Source organism: Bos javanicus, chromosome 28, assembly GCF_032452875.1.
Source record: "Bos javanicus breed banteng chromosome 28, ARS-OSU_banteng_1.0, whole genome shotgun sequence".
Classification (NCBI taxonomy): domain Eukaryota; kingdom Metazoa; phylum Chordata; class Mammalia; order Artiodactyla; family Bovidae; genus Bos; species Bos javanicus.
The window spans coordinates 43,570,736-43,591,448 of record NC_083895.1 but is presented as its reverse complement, the minus strand read 5'-3'; the positions used below and the strand labels follow the sequence as shown (position 1 = coordinate 43,591,448).

Sequence of the window (20,713 nt, the reverse complement as noted above, 5' to 3'; positions counted from 1 at the left end):
CCCCATCCGCTTTGTGAAATTCAAGCTAGTTCTTTTACAAGACACCTGGGGCATCTGTCTAGGCCTTGCAGAAACTCTACCCTCTCTGTGAACTAAGTGTCATTGAAGGCACTTGAAATATACCAATTCAAGCTCTAAGCCATTCTAGAAATGGTGTTGATATTCTGCCTACCATGGACCCACCATGCCACCTCCCCTGCCCAGGCCTTGTGGTGGGGAGCTCAAGGCTCCAGCCTGGATTCCATCCAGGTTGAGTGTAAGAGGCTGAGACACTGTACTAGGAGACAGATTCCAGGCCCTCTGCGAACCTTGGGCTCTCCAAATTGGGGTCCCAGGCCTAGGGATCTAGAGGGTGGGAACAGCTGTGGCCGTGATCAGTCAGCGTGTGTCTTCACTGTGTGGGTGCAGCAGCAGGCAGGGCTCTGAACACACTCGTGACCATCACAGCCCCAGCCTCCCAAGTCTGTTTGGGGAACACTGGCGGTCACTTTGCAGAGGTCATCAGCCTCCCTTCTGCCTCTCCTCCTTTCTCACGCTCCTCCACTGCCCCTCTCTGCAAACTGGCTCTGACCTCTGCAGGGGGACTCTGCCCTCTGTTCCTAGGGAACTGGTAGGGCTGTGGGGAGGGTGGGGCTCAGCTCAGGAGGAGGAAACTGGGAACAAAGTGCTGCTCCCAGGAGCTGCTTTTCCCAGGTCTATGGCATCCAGGTCACTTAGCCTGGGGCACCCCTACCTGGGTGACAGAGTCTGTCAGCCTGGAGTGAGGTTTCTCTGGGAGGAGGGACACCTGTGCCTAGTGCTCCTGCCCCTGTGTCCAGTCTTGGCTTGTGAGGGCTCCCTTAGTGTGACGGCCCCCATGTGCACCTGCCTTCTCTGCTCCTGCACATCTTCCCAGGAACCTGAGACTGAACCTCCATATTTTGTACATGAGACTTGCCACCTGAGAATTCCCCCATCCACAGGCACATTGACAGGAGAACTCAAGAGCCACCTGGCTCCAGGCCCAGCACGGGGTCACCCTCTGCCCGACTGGCCCCTCCTTTCAGCAGCCCTGTTTCCTAAGCACAAGCTCTCCATGCCCCCCTTCCCTTCTGCTTCTCTCCAGCAGAGCTGTTGATGTTCAGAAGAGCTGGGCACTGCAGGTCCGTGTACGCAGCATGTGCACACTTGGTTATGAACAATAAGAGAAGAGAGCCCATTCTTTAAGCCCCCGTGTGGACCCAGCCTGTGCTGGGACTTTCTATAGCCTCTGTCCAACGTGCTCACGTACCCACTAACTTCCTCACCACAGATGTGAGATGGGGCCTCAGAGAGTATCTTTACCCAAGGTTGAAGAACCAGAAAGTAGGGAAGAGAAGCTCTGGGTAGGTGATCAGGTCTCCTGCCTCTGCTCTTGCACCCCCACTCCTCAGGGGCCCCCAGCCCTCCCTCACCCACCTGTGTATCATGGCTTTTTGTGGTCCTCGCAAAAGCCCAGTGCGCTCAGCCAAGGCAGGCAGTGAGCGCTGGGCTGTCAGTCCTTGGAGGACTGAACTTCCTTGACAGGGCTCTGGGGAGAGCCTCTGAGCAGGGTCAGCAGTGGAGGTCTGTGGCCCAGGGCTCCACAGTGGCTCTCCAGGTACCAGCCATGATCTCCTAGCCCCACTATGGGCCCTGTAGATGAGGCAACCTGAGAAGAAGTGGTCCTGAGTAAGCCAATGTGGAAATGGGTAGTGGGTGCCTTGGAGGAGATTATCCAAGGCAACTCCAGGACCTTGGTATGTGTGCCTTCTCTAGGGTAAGCCTTTTGAGCCCATCATTGTCCCAATGACCAGGATCTGAGTTCTGAGATTTTTCCATAGAAGAAAGATCCATTGCACACATTCATCTCTCAGGAGGCCATAAGGTCCGTGGCTGTCCATAGGAGGAGGCCCCACTACCTAAGCGTGTCTCAGAGGAGGAGGACCCAGTCCACATGTTTGTCTCACAGGTGGAGCCCCCAGTGCCCACAGAGCCCACAGTGCCCGCAGAGTATCCGGATCCCGGCAATCTTCTCCTGTTACTTTCACTCATCCCACTCCTGGCCGTGATCTCACTGCTACTTCTCTGCCTCTGGTGCTACAGAAGGGTGAGTGAGCTCTGCCTGCACAGCGTAGAAATCCAGGTTTTCACCAAGCCCTGAGGAGCCTGGCATGTGTCTCACCCACAACCCCACCTGTGGGCGGGTTCCCATCAGCTCTGGGGTGCTCACACCAGCAAACAAGGCACACATTCTGTCCCCCATCCCCAGGCATACATACAGCCACCTGCCTCATGCTTCCATCTTCACAGGGAGGTGGTCTATGGGTTGTCCCAGCCCCTAGGGACAAGGGACTCCACACCCCCTGAGGCTCGGACTTCCCCAGAGCAGTCAAGCTTCTGAAGGATTCAAGTGAACAAAACCTCAGGAGTCTCTGCTGTTGACGGAAGAAAAGGTCTGCAGGGACACTGATGGGAGGGAGAGGCTGGCCAGGAGCACGCTAACTTCCAGGGCAATTGTGCCTTTGAAAACAGTATGGATCCCTGCCCGTCTCTTGTACCTTCAGTCACTCTCATCAGTCATCACTAAATCACCAGGATCTGCATGCCCATGCTGGACACAAAGGGGCAGAGATGGAGCAACCACCTCCTTTGCCCACAGCAGCTCACTGTATGCTGTCTGGTCTGGTATTGGTACCTGGGGGACATTGAGGATAAATATCACCTTCAGAGTGCGTGTGGCATGTTTTCTGATAATGGTAAAAGACAGAGTCTGGCCCCAGGGAGGGAGGTAAGGGGAGGAGACGAGGGCTGTAAGGAGTTTTCTCTCGTCTTCATTTGATGTCTGAGCTGCTGATAAAAACTCCCAGGTGAGGCCTCTATCAAGTCCAGGGTTCTTAGTCTACCTGTTTCCCACTTGCCCCTCCATAAAGGTGTCAATTTCCCTTTGAAAACTGAGGAGTTTGAGGCCCAGGAAGGTAGAACCTTGCTGCTCACAGATGCTCAGGCCTTGGGCACCTAGGTCGACAGCCCAATGCTCATGTTTTGTCCCCCCAATGCTGCTGAGCAGGATCCCCTCCTGAAGCCATGACTGAGCCAGAGACCTCCACGCCAATTTCAGCTGTGTCTATATCTCTTTAACATCCTAGATCTCCAAGGAGCCAAAACCAGCCCCAAAACCAGCCCCAAAGGTAAGTGGTGTGTGTGGTCCTGACGTTGCCAGCAGGACTGATGCACACTGCCCCGCTCAGAGAGGCCTCTGCTGCCTACATGAGACATCTTCCTGCCCCTCAAGCTCCCTCCTACTTGGGCAGCAAGAACTGGCATAAAGAAGAGGGCGACAGAGGGACAGGGAGGGAGCCCAGAGAGAATGTGAGACACGCAAAATGTCTCCCAGAGAGCACCATTCCTCAACTCCCAGCATGGCCTCATCCAAGGCCTTTAGCACTGGATCAGCAATGTGGGGTAGCGTGTTTCAGAAACAGCTATGATTCCTCCTGAAATCAATGGGCTTATTATCATTCACAAAGGAATGGTCCTTCAGGTACTCAGGCAAGTTTTTGGAAAAGGATCCTCAGGTTTCAGGTACCTGGACCCCCTCCCAAGGCACTGGTGTGTGTTGGGCTCCGTTTCCTTGATCTTCGCCCCTGGCTCATGTCAGAGTAAGGGTCTTGGCGGGGTCAACCTTTAGGAACTGGGGGCTAAGGAAGGAGGAGAGAGTCTTACATGGCATGGAGCTGTGAGGGAGGTGCAGCCCAGATGAGCAGAGGGACAAAGGGTCAGGAGAGGATGCTGTGGCAGACTCGGGTGGGGAGACCCAAACCAGGGCCCATAAGAAGAAGTTAGAGCAAGGGGCTTGTGTCCCAAACCAGAGGGACCTGGGTCTGAGATCTACTGGCAAACAGGGTCTCTGCAGGGCTGGCATAGCACTGGCTGCAGTGGGGCCTGGGGGGCTGGACCTGCCCGCGGCGGGTGAGGGCAACCCTGTTCCCTGCTGCTGCCGCACCCCTGACAGCCGCCGTCACACGGCGCAGCCTCGCACCCGGCCTCTCCTGCAGGGGCGCCTCCGGGAACCAAGGGGACAGGGCGGAGTTTGCTGATGTTTGGGGAAGAGCCGTCTTTGTAAGCCAGATGGAGCTGGTGCGCTTTCACATGGAGGCCACTCTCTTCCTGTGCCGGGTGCTGCTCATCTGTCCTTGATTCTCCCACAAACATTTGCAGAGTGGCCAGTACTTGACAGGTGCCAGGGCAACAGATGTCATGTGTCTGCACCCAGGAGCTGCCAGACAAGAACTCAGACAATTGTTTCTCTTTCTAGAAGCCATTCCCTGCACAGACCAGAGTGATTGTCTCTTGTGGTGGGTGCCGAGAAGACACGCTAAGAGAGATGGAGGTGAGAAAGGTCCTTAGGAAGGGAGGGATGACCCCTTCCAGACTGGGGAGTCAGAGGAGCAGGAAGCCAGTTCCTACAGTAGAGACCTGTGCCCCAAGTCTTGGTTGGTTGGAGATAAGCTTTATGGGCACTGTATGTTGGTCACATCATGCCAGAGAAAATCTGGAGGCCTCTCTAACCCAGGCACGTAGAGGCAGACAGTGGGTATAAGGGCTCAGGTGCCCACTACCTCCAGGTAGCCCCAACATCATAGTCTCTCCCTGGATCTTGGTGGCTGGCTCACAGCGGGCCAGGCCCTGGTTCTCACAGAAGTTGTCATCGGCTTTAGTAATGGCCTGGGTTTCACTGGACAGTGATTAGATGAGCGAAACAAACTGAATGAGTCTCATGGTGGCCACAAGAAAAAATATTTCTGAGCCAGGTTCCTACCGTGGTTAATCTACTCAGAAGTGCCTATGGCTCCTGCAACCCTTGCAGAAGTCTGCTCACTGAGAGAGAACCCACTGCACTGTCCTTGTGGGCCCCGAGATGGGGTTATAAGGGCCGCATGGAGGAGGGGGCCTGAGGATACTTGCCTCTCCCAGAGACTATCTAGCCCCAATCAGTGGAGCTGGATCCCAGCCTGGCAGAGGTGTGAGAGGTAACAGCAGCAGAGAGGGCCTGGAGTAGCTGGTGTGAGGAAGAAAGGAGCCACCATTTCTGCCCACCTTTTCCCTCCCATCCTGGTCCTGCCTCTGACCTTGGTAGGATCCATTGCCTCCCCATAAAGGCAGCATCTGTGCTTATAGTTTCTTCACAACCGCATTTATATTTCAGGGGAAACTGGATACCTTGTGTGACTTTGTTCAGCACTGCAACCAGATGCCGCTGATGTGGTGTCCGACCAGGAACATGGTAAGCAGGGCACAGGATACTCCCCGTGGGCTGGGAGCTTGTTTTTGTCCTTAACATTTGCCCCCTGAGGCTGTAGGTCAAAGATCCCTATCCAAGGCTCCACTCACCTGTGTGCTTGAATCTGTGGTCAGGCCCACTGCAACCATTCACCCTGAAGTCCAGTCCCACCCCCCCGCATGCCTCCTGTGCTGAGGAACCTCCACAGTGGGGGGCACTCACAGTCCATGTATAGGGAATAACCCTGAAGGGCCTGATGCTGGAGTTCTTCTGGATCCACAGAAAAGTTTCCACGTAAGGCCATTCCTTCAAGATCAGAAGATGTAGCTGATCCAGTAATACATAGAAACAGAGAGTTAGTCAAAATAGGGCACAGAGGGGGGAAAATGAATAGGAGAAAAACGTCAAAGAACTAAATGAAACCGAGATAAGTGAGCAACATGATACAGGGTTAAAAGTAAGATGCTCATCAAACTCAGAGAAAATACGTGAATACAGTAAGAACTTCAAAATAGAGATGTAAAATATAGAAAAGAACCAACTTGAGCTGAAGAATACAATAACTGAAATTAAAAGTACACTACACACAATTTCCCAGTCACGGAGCCACCACTGAGGACTCAGCAGCCTCACGCCCGAGCCCCCTCACTTCCTGACACTCCGTCCCCCCTGCCCACCTTCTCCCACCACCACCTTCCACAGGCCATTTCCACCAAAGAAAAGGAATCATATTTATTGTATGTCTGCTATCCAGAACCTCCACTTTCGACCCCTTTGCTGATGCAAGTAAGGGTGATGATCTGCTTCCAGCTGGCACTGAGGATTATATTCGTATAAGAATTCAACAGAGAAATGGCAGGAAGACCCTTACTACTGTCCAAGGGGTCACTGATGATTGTGATAAAAAGAAACTAGTTATCTTAAACTTAAGGCATTTAAGAAAAAATTCATCTGCAATGGTACTGTAATTGAGCATCAAGAATATGGAGAAGTAATTCAGCTACAGGGTAACCAGCGCAAGAACATATGCCAGTTCCTGGTAGAGATTGAACTGGCTAAGGACCCCCGAAGGTTCAGGGGTTTTAAGTGCTTTTGGCTCACTGAAGCTTACTTAAGTGAGGATTTCCTTGCAATGAGTAGAATTTCCCTTCTGTCCTTTGTCACAAGTTTAAAAACCTCACAGCTTGCATAATGTACCATTTGGGGTCTGCTTTTAACTTGGACTAGTGCAACTCCTTCATGCAATTAACTGAAAAGAGCCATGCTGTCTAGTCTTGAAGTCCCTCATTTAAACAGAGGTCAAGCAGTAGGTGCCTGGCAGTGTCCAGCCTGGAACAAAGCAGTAACAGTGATGCTTCAGCCAAGTCCAGAGCCCCAAGATCACAGGCGGCTATGTCTGGCCGGAAGCTCCTCGGCAGTCTCTCTGCAGAGTTCCCTGCCTTGAGAGAAGGTCACCGCCTGAACAGCCCTTGATGAAGCAGAGAGTGAAGGGTGGGTGAGGCAGCTGTGCTGCTACAGGGCACCTTCAGTGTCAGGGAAAGATCTCCTGATGTCTCCAACGTGACCCAGTGGGCAGAGCTTAGAGCAGCTACCCTCCAGTGAGGTGACAGGACATCTGGCTTGCCACCAAGGTATTTTTGACCAGACATGTCCTAGTTAATGGGAGAAGGCAATGGCACCCCACTCCAGTACTCTTGCCCGGAAAATCCCATGGATGGACGAGCCTGGTGGGCTGCAGTCCATGGGGTCGCTAAGAGTTGGACACGACTGAGCGACTTCACTTTCACTTTTCACTTTCATGCATTGGAGAAGGAAATGGCAACCCACTCCAGTGTTCTTGCCTGGAGAATCCCAGGGACGGGGGAGCCTGGTGGGCTGCCGTCTAAGGGGTCGCACAGAGTCGGACACGACTGAAGCGGCTTAGCAGCAGCAGCAGCAGTCCTAGTTAATCGATGTCCAAACTAGAATGTGAGGCCAACCTTCTATCAGTTAAATTTTTGACAAGGGAATAAATTTCAAACTGATCTTATCAGTCTTGTGGCTATAGAGCTCACAGCTTACTAACAGCAGCTGCCCGATGCGATGTGAACTAAACTGGTTTTGGTGGTTTTTTTTTTTTCTGAGCTCCCTCTTCAGTTTTAATGCTATGTAATATATTTAAACCCTTACTTAAATAAAACTTTTTTTCAGAAAAAAAATACACTACATAAAATTAACAGCAGAATAGATGATGCAGAAGGGAGCAGAAATCTGGAAGTCAAATTAGTAGAAATCACCCAATCAGAACAGCAAAAAGGAAACAGAATCTTAAGAAATCAGGATAGTTTAAGGGGTTTCTAGGACTACCTCAAGCATAACAACATTCATATTATAAAGTTCCCAATAGAAGAAAGAACGAAAGGGACAAAAAACTTACCTGAAGAAATGACTGAAATTTTCCCTCACCTAGAAAAGGAAACAAATATCCAAGTCAAGGAATCATGGAGAGTCCCAAGCCAGATTAACCTGAAAATACTTGCACCAAGACACCTTATAATGAAAATGTCAAAATCTAGAAAGAAAGAAAAAATTATAAAGACAGCAAGAGAAAAACAACTAGTTACATGGAAAGAAACCCCCATAAAACCATGCACCGCTATTTCAGCAGAAATTCTATAATCAAAGGGCCAAAAAGAAAAAAATGTATAACCAAGAATTTTCTATCTGGCAAGTTTACCGTTTACAATTGAAGGAGTGGCAAAGAATATCCCAGACAAGAAAAGCTGAGTCCAACACTACTAAACTAACCACACAAGAAAAGTTATAAAGAGACTTATTTAAGTGAAAAGTTAGAGGAGGAAATGACAACTCATTCCAGTATTCTTGCCTGGGAAATTCCATGGACAGGAGAGCCTGGCGGGCTATAGTCATTGGGATTGCAAAGGGGAGACATAACTTAGTGGTTAAACAACAGCATGCCTTCTCTGGGGCTTCCCAGGTGACTCAGTGGTGAAGAATCCGCCTGCCAAGCAGGAGACTCAGGTTAAATCCCTGAGTCAGGAAGACCCCCTGGAGAAGGAAATGGCAACCCAATCCAGTATTCTTGCCTGAAAATCCCCATGGACAGAGAAGCCTGGCGGGCTACAGTCCATGGGGGTCACAAGGAGTCAGACGTGACTTAGCAACTAAATAACAAATGAAAAGGATAAGACCGTAAGTAGAAATAATATTTTTTTTTAATCTCACTGGTAAAAGCAAAGAATGTAAAGATAGTGTGAAGGTTACAAGACCAAACAATTTAAATAAACTACAAATACAATAATTAATCAAGGGATATACAAAATAAAAAGACATAAAATACGGTGTCAAAAATGTAAAACATCGATCGGGTGGAAATGCAGTATTTAGATTGCATTCAAGTGTAAGTGCCAATCACACAGACTACTAGATACAGAGGTTGTTAAACTTAAAACACAGGGCAACTGCAAACCATAAATGCATAAATGGTACACAGAAAGGAAGAGAAATAAATCCAAACATAACACTCAAGAAAACCATCAAATTACAATAAAAGATAGCAGGAGAAGGAGAAAGGAACATAGAAAGAAACACACACACACAATTAACAAAATGGCAATAAGTACACCGCCATCAATATCTACTTCAAATGTAAATGGAATAAATGCTCCTAGCAAAAGATGTAGTCTGAATTTATTTTTTTAAAGACTATTTAATCTACTGCATACAAGACAATCACTTCATATTAAAGAAACACAAAAGTAATGGAAAAAATATCCTATGCAAATAAAAAGCGTATCAATACTTAGATAAAATAAACATTAAAACAAAGGCTATAGTAAGAGACAAAGAAAGACGTTACGTAACGATAAAGGGATCAACCCAACGAAGGATATAAATCTTGTAATACTTATGCACCAACATAGGAACATCTAAATACATGAGGCAAATATTAACAGACATTTTTTAAAAAGAGAAATCAACAGTAAAATAGTCGTGCGTGTTCAGTTGCTTAGCCTTGTCTGACTCTGTGGCCGCCCCATGGACTGTAGCCCACCAGGCTCCTCTGTCCATGGAATTTTCCAGACAAGAATACTGGAATTTGGGGCATTTCCTACTCCAGGGATCTTCCCAACCCAGAGATCAAATCCATCCCTCTTGTGTCTCCTGGATTGGCAGGTGGATTCTTTACCACTAGCACCGCCTGGCATATAGTAGAGGATTTAACACCCCACTTGCAGCAATGGATAGATCATCCAGACAGAAGATCAATAAGAAAACACTGGCCTTAAACAGCACATTAGATCAGGTTGTTTAATAGATACATATAGAGAGAGAACATTCCGTACAAAAGAGCAGAATACACATTCTTTTCAAAAGTATGTGAAATATTCTCCGGAGATGTGACATATAAGGCCAGAAAACAAGTCTAAATAAGTTTAAGGAGACTGAAATTATACTAAGCATCATTTTATATGCTTAAATAAATAAGCAATTATATTAAGCACCACAAAGGAATGAAACTAGAAATCAAACACAAGGAAAAAACTGCAAAAAAAAAAAACACACGTGGAGATTGAACATGTTACTAAATGAGTCAAAGAAGAAATTAGAAGAAATAAAAAATATTTTGAGACAAATGAAAATAGAAACACAACATTCCAAAACATATGGGATACAGCAAAATCAATATTAAGAGGGATGCTTATAATTATACAGGCCTAGTTTAAGAAAAAAGACAAATTTCAAGTAAATAATCCAACCTTGAGCCTAAAGAAACTAGAAAAAAAAAAAAAACAAAACCTAAAGTTAAAGAAGAATATCAGAATGAAAATAAATAAAATAGAAACTAAAATAGCAATTGAAAAGGTCAGTGAAATTAAGAGCCGGTTCTTTGAAATGATAAACAAAATTGACCAACCCTTAACCAACCTTGTCAGCAAAAGAAGAGAAGGTGATTAATAAGCACATGTAATCAGAAGGTGATTAATAAGCACATAATATTTTATGTATTCATAAAATAAATTATGGGGGTATAATATACAGAATGGAGAATATGGAATAATATCATAACTTTAAATGATGACAAGATGGTAAACAATTGTGATCATCTCATAATGTACATACATGTCAAACCACTATGTGGTATACTTGAAACTAATATAACATTGTATGTCAATTATATGTCAATAATCTAATAATAAAAATGGGCACTGGTCATTGAGGAAGCATCCCCCGAAAATGAGCTGGAGAATCTGGGAAAGACCCGATGGTTTTCTTCTTCACAGGGTATTGTGGAAGGCCTTTCCTACTTGCTGTCTGCACCTCCTGGAGCTGAGTGCCAGCTGCCAAGGTGCTTAGGCCACCCAGTCTGGCATTCTGGGCCCTTCAGCTAAGAGTCCTCAGCTGAGCAGGAGATAGGGACAAGGAGATTTTGCCCCAGTCAAATGCCAGGGGCGGTTGGTGTTGCAACCATATTTTTCTGTCCAAAAGGCCTGAATCAGTCTTCCCAACCTAAACAGCCTGTGATGCTGGCACCCCCACTGCCTGTCACCCGTCTAATGGTGCACCGGTCTGCTCTTGCACTGTGGGCTCAGAGTCCAGCCTGAGTGTCATGATGGGGATTCATCCACTTAGCGCAACTGACCGAGAGAACCTGGGCAATGCTGGAGCTGTGATCAAGCTTCATCCTTGCTCTCCAGGCTCTCAGCCAAGGGGGACAGAAACGTTCAACACCAGAGCAAAGGAAGTCCAGAGTCTGAAGCCTGGGTCTCCTGGGCAAGGCAGGGCAGACTTTCAGTGCCTGAAGAGAGTCTCAAATAGAAGCAGAGAATGGAGGCCAGTGCCCAAGGAGAGAAAAGACATCAAAGGCCAGCACTGTGGGTCCTGATGGGTAGTGAGCCATATGCCCTTGAGTGGAGGAGACCACCGTTTACCAGTGTCTTCTGAGTGACTTCCTATTCCCTCTCTTTTGTGTAGCATAGGTGCGGCAGTCTTAGCCTACCAGAGCTTCACTGTGAACAGAAGCCCTGTGGTTCAAAGATCTGCTTTCAACCCAGCCAGGATACCTTCCTTCTAAACAACTGCTGCTCACGGTGCCACCACCCTCCACCTGTATGCTCCCAGCCGCCCTCCAGTATGCTGCCGCTGATTCCTCCCACTCCCGGCGAGTTCTACAGACCCTCTTCATCACTTCCGCCCCCATAGCCTAACACCCAAAAGCACCAAACCCACAAATTTTTAAGAGCCCTTTGTGTACTGAATTAGACATATAGAGAGAGTCCTGGTTACAGTCAAAAGGAGTTGGGATTTGTTGCTGAGCAGCAAGAGAGAGTGTTACCTGGTGAGCTTTGCTCTGCTGTGTGAGACATATCTATACTGCTTCTGCCAGGACAAAGCATCCTGGTTACTATAGATGTACACATGGATGAGTCTCACTCCATCTTCATCTGTCACCAAGGGCGGGACACAAGGGACTTTAGCATAATTCTGCTCTTTGAAAAGAGCCCAAAATGTCTTTGAAATAGTAATATGATCCTTTGTCCCAAATTACTGCCTGTTAATCCTGGGGCAAGTGATTTAATCTCTCTGTGCTTCAAGTTCCTTGCTGAAAAGATGGGGATAATATTGTCTCCTCTGCAGGCTGGCCATGAAGATGGCAGTAGGGCAGCAAAGTACTCAGCACAAGACCAGGCCCCTAGTGAAGACATGGGAACTCAGTAACTAATGTCTTCTCTGTGCTCCAGGAGAAGATAGGATGAGCTCAGAAACATCAAGAAGTGTCTAATGAGGACAGAGGTGTAAGAAAGATCACGGCTGGGACTTTCAACTCTGGGTACTAAGACGTGGGGTTCCTACACATGAACATTCTCTGTAAAAGGCCGCTGACCGCATGCACATTCACATTCCAGGCTTACCAAGCATATACACATCCAAGAATTAATTTGAACATGTCTTATCACCTGTTGCCTCCTTCAGAAAGGACCCAAAATCAATCCCATAAGTAATGAGAAGCATGCAAATCAAGACTACAGAGAGATATTGAGTCAATAGGAAAATATATAAAAATATAACAGTACCAAGTGTCATGAAGAATGTGAAGCCAGGAAAACCTAATAGGCTATTGGGAGAAGTACCCCAGATTTCCTCAATTTCAAAACACCATTTATTTAAGACATTCTGTTATTTCAAATATCACCCCAAAAATGCTTTGATCGCTTCTAATGTATATTTTATATATTGAAAGACCTAGGCTTATTAGACAAGGATTTTTAGCATACATCATTCTTTCTTTATGCACATAAAAATGAAGAAAATAAAATAAATCAGTTAAGATATTTATTAAAAGTTTTACACTCAGATTCTTAGCTTTTTAATTACTTTTGACTTAGACTTTTGTATGCACATGTAGCACAGAGACAAGCCATTGATGGCCACTCAACCTTCCCTGATTTCTGGTCACAGAACCTAGGAGCATAATAAAATAGTTCTCATTTATGTGACTCAGTTTGGCATGATTTGCTACACAGAAGAAGAAAACTGAAATTTCCCTCATTCACACGGAACTCTAACATCCCTTGAAGGCCTTCTTCCCCTTCTAGACCCACCCTTCCATCCACTGGGTCACTCAAGTAACCACTGCAGCACTCCAGGCTGCCAATTCTTGACCCAACAGTGATGTTCTTATGTAAATCACCTCAGCTGCCTTCTTTCAGTTGACAAAAAGGCAGACTTTTTGAAGGAATTATGGCCTCCTGAAAATGTTTGGGATGAAGAACAAATGGAAGCTTCATCTTCCCCCACCGCCCCATGCCTCCCTACTGGGATGTCAGTAGGCAGGACCCTGAGCAGGCCTACGGGTCACAAAGTCACCATGCCAACCATCCTGTCCCTCATAAGGGACACCACTGCAAACCCTGCCTCCTTGGGGCGGAGGAGGATTGTGCAGAGAGTGGGACCATCCCCCAGGGCCAGCCTCTTGCCTCTTCTGCACTCGGGCAGATATCAGGGGGGCCTACAGCCCAGCACACCTCGGTGAAAGGGTGGAGGCGTGGGGTCCCTGGGAACCAGCGGAGGCAGCAGATGCCACGGCCTGAGATGGCCTGATGGCCAGGGCCAGTGGGACCACGGCGGGTACCAAAGAAAATGGGGAGCGCTGGGCCTGGGGTGCTGGGCTCCATGCTCTTTCTGATGCTCGGGCTGCAGCCTCTACCGCTTAGCCAAGGGAGATCCCTGCACCACCCCCCAAACTCGAGAAGCTTCCACCTGGGCTCCAGACATCACGGAAGCACCTGGGAGAAGCTGAAATCCTGCGAGGGTGCCTTTGACCTGTACTTCATAGTGGATGCGTGAGTGGCTCTCCTGCCTGGCCCCGGTGCTCTTCAGGAACCTCTGTCTGCAGGACCACTTCATGTTTGATTAGACCCAAGGAACAGACCTCTGTGTCCTCCTTGTTCCTGAGTTAGGAGTGCCCTGGGCCTTTGTCCCCTGGGACATTTATATTTTGGAAAGTAAACAAAACACCACAGGGTTTCTGGATGGCTGTCAGTCTCTCCATCAGCTTGACCTGGATCTGTGACCTGCGTGTCCCTTAATCAGCTGGAGGGGCAGCTGATTGCCAAGTGCTGTCTTCTTGGCATTTGGGAGAAGCTCACTGTGATTTCTGGGTTTGTTTGGTTTCAGTTTTTTAATTTACCCCAGTGACTTCTATTTCTACTGCCTCCAGAGAGATTGACATGTCATCTGTTAAACATTCTCATGGTGTCACTGCTTACAAGTCCTTTGATTTGCAGGTTCTAAATGTTTTCTTGCTTTCTTTGACAACTTGGACACCCATGTGAATGCTTGTGTGCACTTTCTGAATAGTTTGCTCTGTCTGCCTATGGCCCTGGGGAACCTGGGCCTCTCATTAAGTACCTTCTGGTCCTCAAGGAAGGAAAGGGAAGGGCAGGTCTTCACACTGCAGATATTGCCTTGGTCCCATTGTCAACTCCTCTGTAGGGCTGAGGATGCATTTTACTTATTCAGCAGTAACAATGATATGACTCTCAATATCACTGAAGCACTTTACAGTCCCCAAATCCCTTTACTGCACATCTGTCATTATTAAAACAGTTCTGGAAGTAGAGTAGGGAAAGTATTTGCATATATAATCAACTGGAAAGAGGGAAGGTTCCTAGACATTGGATGAAGTAACCCAGAGGCTGGTGAGAGTAGAAGGACTGAATCCTGGATTCTACAAATGGGAAAAGGAGCCGAGCGTTGCCAAGAAAGGGCCCTACACACTAATTTCCCAGCCCCAGGTCAGCAGGAGTAAGCCTGGATTGTGGCTACAGTGGGATGACATTGTTGTTCAGTTGCTAAGTCATGTCTGACTCTTTGGGACCCCAGGCTTCCCTGTCCTTCACTATCTCCCAGAGTTTGCTCCAACTCATGTCCACTGAGTCAGTGATGCCACCCAACCATCTCATCCTCTGTTGCCCCCCTTCACCTTCTGCCCTCAATCTTTTCCAACATCACAGTCTTTTCCAATGTATTGGCTCTTACCAGACACACTGGCTTGGGCAAGTCACCCACTTCTCTCTGCCACAAGTGACCCCATCTGTACAATGATCTTCATATCCACTTCACCAGGTTGTGATGATGATGAAGGGCAATTCATAGGTGGTTTTCCTACTACAGCATCTGATGCAATAAAGAGTAAAAGCATGGGAGGAACTTTAGTTGGTGGCTCAGAGGTTAAAGCGTCTGCCTGGAATGCAGGAGACCCGGGTTCGATCCCTGGGTCGGGAAGATCCCCTGGAGAAAGAAATGGCAACCCACCCCAGTACTCTTGCTTGGAGAATCCCATGGAGGGAGGAGTCTGGTAGGCTACAGTCCATGGGGTCGCAAAGAGTTGGACACGACTGAGCGACTTCACTTTCACTATGGGAGGAAATACTGAGGAAGGCAGAGCCCCACTCTCTGGACACTCCTCTGTGTTCCAGAGGACCGTGATCCAGCCCTCACTGCCCTTGGTGGGGAGATGGGCTACCAGTTAGTTAGTGTTTTTGAAGTCATCTGGGACATTCCACTCATGATATTAGCAGTCCTGTTTATTCATTCACTCCTTTATTAATTCATCCATTTACAAATAATCACTGAGCAATGCTATACTTTAGCCACCATTGGGGGAAGGTGGGATAAGGCAGAAAACAAAATTCAGTAAAGTCTTTGTCCTCCTGGAGCTTCCATTTTAGAAGAGAGACAAGTGATAAATAAAGGGGAGAATAAGCAATATTTTACATGGGAATAAGCATACTGGAGGATTTCCAGGCAGGAGAATGGAAAGCGCTCTGTGTGTGTGTGTGTGTGTGTGTGCTTAGTCACTCAACCATGTCCAATTCTTTGCAACCATTTGGACTGTAGCCCATGAGGTTCCTCTGTCCACGGGGTTTTTCCGGCAAGAATACCGGAGTGGGTTGCCACTTCCTCCTGCAGGGGATCTTCCCCACCCAGAGATCAAAACTAGAGAGTATACTAAGGAGCTGGTCGGGAAGGCCAAGCTCACAGACTGGAAGCTGAGAAGTGGGAGAAACTGCATGTTATTTGTACAGAGAACATGTACAATTGGATTGTAATCTAAAAGAGACACAGTTGATGGTTACCAAGTGTAGGGCCTGCTGGGAGACCAGTGAGGGGCCTGCGGCAGGAATCTAGGGTGAAGATAATGGTACTACAGTCCAGTAGGGCGTGGGTGGTGATGAGGGCCAGATACTAGAGCTCTTTTGAAGGCGGAGGCAACAGAGTTCCAGGCAGAATTGATTGGCGGAAGCCATCTGTGTCCCTACACTGAGGATAAGGGTAGAGGAGAAAAGTGATTTCATCACTGTTATTAATGTGAATCAATGTTGTTACCCCTGTTTTACAGATGAGGCAAGGACGATGCTCAGGGCCAGAGAAGGACTAGAAGCAATGTTCTATTTTCTTCTTGGGTAGGATTGATCAGAGGAGGACAGATAGAGGAGGAGGCAGAGTGAAAAGAAAAAATGGTTCAAGGAGGCCCAGTGAGAGGTTGGGAAAAGACAGACAGGAGCCTGGGGGCAGGTGTGTGCAATGAGAAAATAGGGACATGGGCCCCAGAGGAGTATCGACGTGAGATTTACAGGTGGAGGGAGAGAAGGATTGATGTAGAGGAGAGAAGCAGGACTTCAGGATCCACCCACATCAGAGACATGAGGGTTCTGGGCAGTGTCACCCCGGGTGCGCTAAGGAGAGGGGCTCAGAGTTGCCATTTCTGATATTAAGTGGTAAATTGAGGCACAATTTAATTTTTAAGAATTTATCTGAGCATACATGGAGTTGAATTCAGTTCAGTTCAGTTCAGTCCAGTCGCTCAGTCGTGTCCGACTCTTTGCGACCCCATGAATCGCAGCACGCCAGGCCTCCCTGTCAAACTCCCGGAGTTCACTCAGACTCACGTCCATCAAGTCAGTGATGTCATCCAGCCATCTCATCCTCTGTCATCCCCTTCTCCTCCTGCCCCCAATCCCTCCCAGCATCAGAGTCTTTTCCAATGAGTCAAAGCTTCACATGAGGTGGCCAAAATATTGGAGTTTCAGCTTTAGCATCATTCCTTCCAAAGAATTGAATTAGGAAATGCCAAATCAAAATTGTTAGAAGCATTTCACCACCAGGTCACTGATCACTTCGCTTCACTTTTTTTTTTTTTTTTTAACTTTACAATACTGTATTGGTTTTGCCAAATATTGAAATGAATCCGCCACAGGTATACATGTGTTCCCCATCCTGAACCCTCCTCCCTCCTCCCTCCCCAAACCATCCCTCTGGGTCGTCCCAGTGCACTAGCCCCAAGCATCCAGTATCGTGCATTGAACCTGGACTGGCGACTCATTTCATACATGATATTACACATGTTTCAATGCCATTCTCCCAAATCTTCCCACCCTCTCCCTCTCCCCCATAGTCTATAAGACTGTTCTATACATCAGTGTCTCTTTTGCTGTCTCGTATACAGGGTTATTGTTACCATCTTTCTAAATTCCATATATATGCCTTAGTATACTGTATTGGTGTTTTTCTTTCTGGCTTACTTCACTCTGTATAATAGGCTCCAGTTTCATCCACCTCGTTAGAACTGATTCAAATGTATTCTTTTTAATGGCTGAGTAATACTCCATTGTGTATATGTACCACAGCTTTCTTATCCATTCATCTGCTGATGGACATCTAGGTTGCTTCCATGTCCTGGCTATTATAAACAGTGCTGCGATGAACACTGGGGTACACGTGTCTCTTTCCCTCCTGGTTTCCTTGGTGTGTGTGCCCAGCAGTGGGACTGCTGGGTCACTCTTTTTCTTTCCACTCCTGAAACGCGATAATTTCAGTTGTCCTGTCCTCAGCTTTGTTGGTTCTTTGTGTTGTCTGCTAACATCTGATATTGAACTGTAAAGAATTTTTCAGTTTAAATATGGAACTTTTCAGCTCCAGAATTTGTTTGTTCTTTTAATAATTTATGTCTCTTGTTGATAGTATCATTTTTCTCATATACTGTTTTCCTGATTTTGTTTATTTGTCCTTATTTTCCTTTGACTCTGAGCTTCTTCAAGTTTTTGTCTAGAAAGTCTGGAGCCTTGGTATCCGTGGGAATGGCTTCTGTGAATTTATTTATATCTTTTGAATGAGCAACGTTCTATTTCCTTGTATGTTTTGTTGAAAATTGTTTTTAAACTATAACGTGGTTACTCTAGAAGTCAGAGTTTCCCATTGGCTGTTGGGATGTGTGTTTCTGGTATTGTAGAATAATACTGTAGAAGTATGTAGCAGTTTATATTGAAACTTTTCCAAACTACTTTTGCAAATAATATTCCTTGCTGTCTGTAATCACTGGAATTGCTGTTTCATTAGCTCACAGTCAGCTAATTTTTGATAGAGATTTCCTAGTTTTCCAGAAGTTGAACAAATATAAAATCATCCCCAAAAGAAATAAACAGAGAGAGATAGAAGATAGACAGGGAGAACAGCACTTCTCTCAACCATTGCAGAATGGTTATTTGCTGGGGCCGTTCTTCCACCACTTAGATAGGCTTGCTCTGAGCCTAGATACCCACCCAAGGGAAAAGTTAAAGGTCTGCTCAGGACTTTTCTAGCCCTGGCATATGTGTGGCTTTTTTAATTGTATACACCTACTTTTGAGCATTCTAATATTCATCCAAACAGGTTTAAAGAGATGTACATAATAATTCATAAGGTAGATCTACACTGATTCTTCTGGAATCAAGGAGAACTTGGCAACAGGACCACTGATCAAGATCAAAATGGCCACTGTACCAGGGAAGGAGTAGGGGAAAGGTGAATAAAATTGCCACAAAACTCTTATGCCATTTTGAAGAGAACTATTTCGTGATTGCACATTTGCTTTATTGTTAACATTTTATTGTTTTTTAGAGTCCTTACAAAGTTGGTGTTGACAGCTTATTGGTAAAGAATCTGCCTGCAATGCAAGAGATCTGGGTCCGATCCCTGGGTCGGGAAGATCCCCTAAAGTAGGAAATGGCACCCCGCACCAGCATTCTTGCCTGGAGAATTCCATGGACTAGAGAAGCCTGTTGGGCTACAGTCCATGGAGTCACAAAGAGTCAGACACAACTGAGTGACTAACACTCTCACTTCCAGAGTTCCTACAAAGTTGGTGCTGACGGCTTATTGTTGTTTACTCAATGTGTCCATGGGAGAATGAGGACTTGGAGTTTTAGAATCTGCCATTTAGTTCCATTCTCCATGCTACAAGTTTTTGTTTGCAATTTCATATTTTAATTTAGGATGACATGCTTAAACATAAATTTAAAATCAGACACTATTACAAAATTTACAATGTTAAAAAAAAAAAAAAATCTGTGAGTCTCCTGCCTGCAGGCAGACTCTACTGTCTGAGCCACCAGGGAATTCCTTCATTTCTGATACCACTCCCCAAAGGTAGCCATCTACAAATCTCCCAGACTTTTCTTTTGGTATTATGATCATGTTTCTAATACAGTGCTTGTACTGATGGCTGTTTCCTGCTGTATGAGTTTGCAAGTTCCTTACTGACTTTTTGCCATGGGGGAGGAAAATTTAACATTTTTATAACTCAGCTCCCCTGCATGATCCTGCCCCAGCAACTTCTAATCTCAGCACAGCTATATCACTATATCATTAAAACTTTGACCTAAAGTTTTAATAGTGGAGATGTCCTCAAATTTCTGGTAATCCTCGTCTCTTTATTTTCATTTAGGAGGAGGCACTAAATCATGATTAAAGCTCTATGTGTCAAAAGCCCACATAGTTGCTCTGCTCCATGCTGCCTTTTCTAAGGGACCTGTAGATCTCTGAGGTGTTGTCCATTGTCCATGCGCTCTCATAGGGGTGTGTGTGTGTGTGTGTGTGTGTGTGTGTGCATATGTTCTAGAATCTAGACCTTCTTTCAAAATAATCACAAACTGGAAATTCTCCCAGAAAAGCTGCATGGGTTGAAGGTACTTGTTTCCTGAAAACCCTTCTTTTGAAGATCCTCTTTACTGAGAGGAATCACAGAAGGTAGGAGTAATGAGAAGGAAAGTAGAACGTGGTACCAGTACTTAGGAAGTTTTCTGACACATTAGCACAGGAGCTTCCAAGAGAAAGTGTGTGTTACGAGTGGACTGAGAGGATCTGACACTTCACCACAAAGCAATTATCAGACACAACCATAACACCTAGATCTGACAAGTGTGATGTGTAGAACATGGCTTTTTCAGCTAGATGTGGGCTTAAATCCATGGTATCCTTGGAAATTTTAGCAAATTCCTTGACCTGTGAAAGCCTCAGTTTTCTTACTTGCATCATAGGGGCATTTTGGAATCGGAAATCATGCGTATAAAGTGATGGGTATATACGTGCTCCAAAAATGATAATCCTCAAGTTGTTAGAGTAATCCAACAGCTGCTGTACTCACCATCTCTTGACAGATTTAGATGCCACCTAGAGGGCAGCAGGAAAGGTAAAGAGAAGGGTCCTCTTGGGTATAAAGGAATCACACATTTGACATTCAGCATGTTTATGAATATGGTGATCACTGGAGGTGAAAGAAAGGAGCTCGTGGTGGGTTCCTCAGACTCATTTTCAGATTCACTGGAAAAGAGCCCAAGACAGGGCACCAGCCTCAGTTACAGCCGTACCATGTGCAGAACCTTGACAAACACTTAGCCAGTAAGACCTACATTTGCCCTTCATAACCTAGCCTAGTACAGCCTGCAGAGGTGTGGGATTGCAAGGACCTTCGAACCCTGAGTGGCTAGGGACACATATAACTACTTCCCACCTAGACATAAGGGGTACTGAGGCCACAGCACCCTTCAGCCTCCTCTGTCTCCATCCTGGCAATAACATTAAGACAACGGGAACAAGAATCTGGAAGGC

The 20,713-nt window shown here is 46.5% G+C and overlaps 2 protein-coding genes and 1 pseudogene across 4 annotated transcripts in view; all 3 read left to right on the top strand.

Annotated features, from left to right (window-relative positions):
• The window catches only part of LOC133240557 (anthrax toxin receptor-like), a 41,902-nt gene extending 29,122 nt beyond the window's left edge, over window positions 1–12,780 (top strand). The window contains exons 13-17 of one of the 2 annotated variants that reach the window (XM_061405596.1): window positions 1,970–2,107; window positions 3,147–3,188; window positions 4,316–4,390; window positions 5,207–5,284; window positions 11,258–12,780. In XM_061405596.1, the coding sequence (XP_061261580.1) occupies window positions 1,970–2,107; window positions 3,147–3,188; window positions 4,316–4,390; window positions 5,207–5,284; window positions 11,258–11,485 (561 nt within the window). In that variant the 3' untranslated portion in view covers window positions 11,486–12,780. The remainder of the gene's footprint in view (window positions 1–1,969; window positions 2,108–3,146; window positions 3,189–4,315; window positions 4,391–5,206; window positions 5,285–11,257) is intronic. The other variant, XM_061405597.1, reaches the window with a different exon arrangement.
• On the top strand, window positions 5,606–6,758 carry LOC133240558 (eukaryotic translation initiation factor 1-like; annotated as a pseudogene).
• A 411-nt stretch (window positions 12,781–13,191) lies between the features above and the next one.
• LOC133240556 (uncharacterized) overlaps window positions 13,192–20,713 on the top strand; it is a 40,977-nt gene continuing 33,455 nt past the window's right edge. For both annotated transcript variants that reach the window (XR_009734256.1, XM_061405593.1), the window contains exon 1: window positions 13,192–13,626. Coding sequence is in view for 1 of the 2 variants with exons in the window: in XM_061405593.1 (XP_061261577.1) it covers window positions 13,424–13,626 (203 nt within the window). In the remaining variant the exon portion in view is untranslated. The remainder of the gene's footprint in view (window positions 13,627–20,713) is intronic.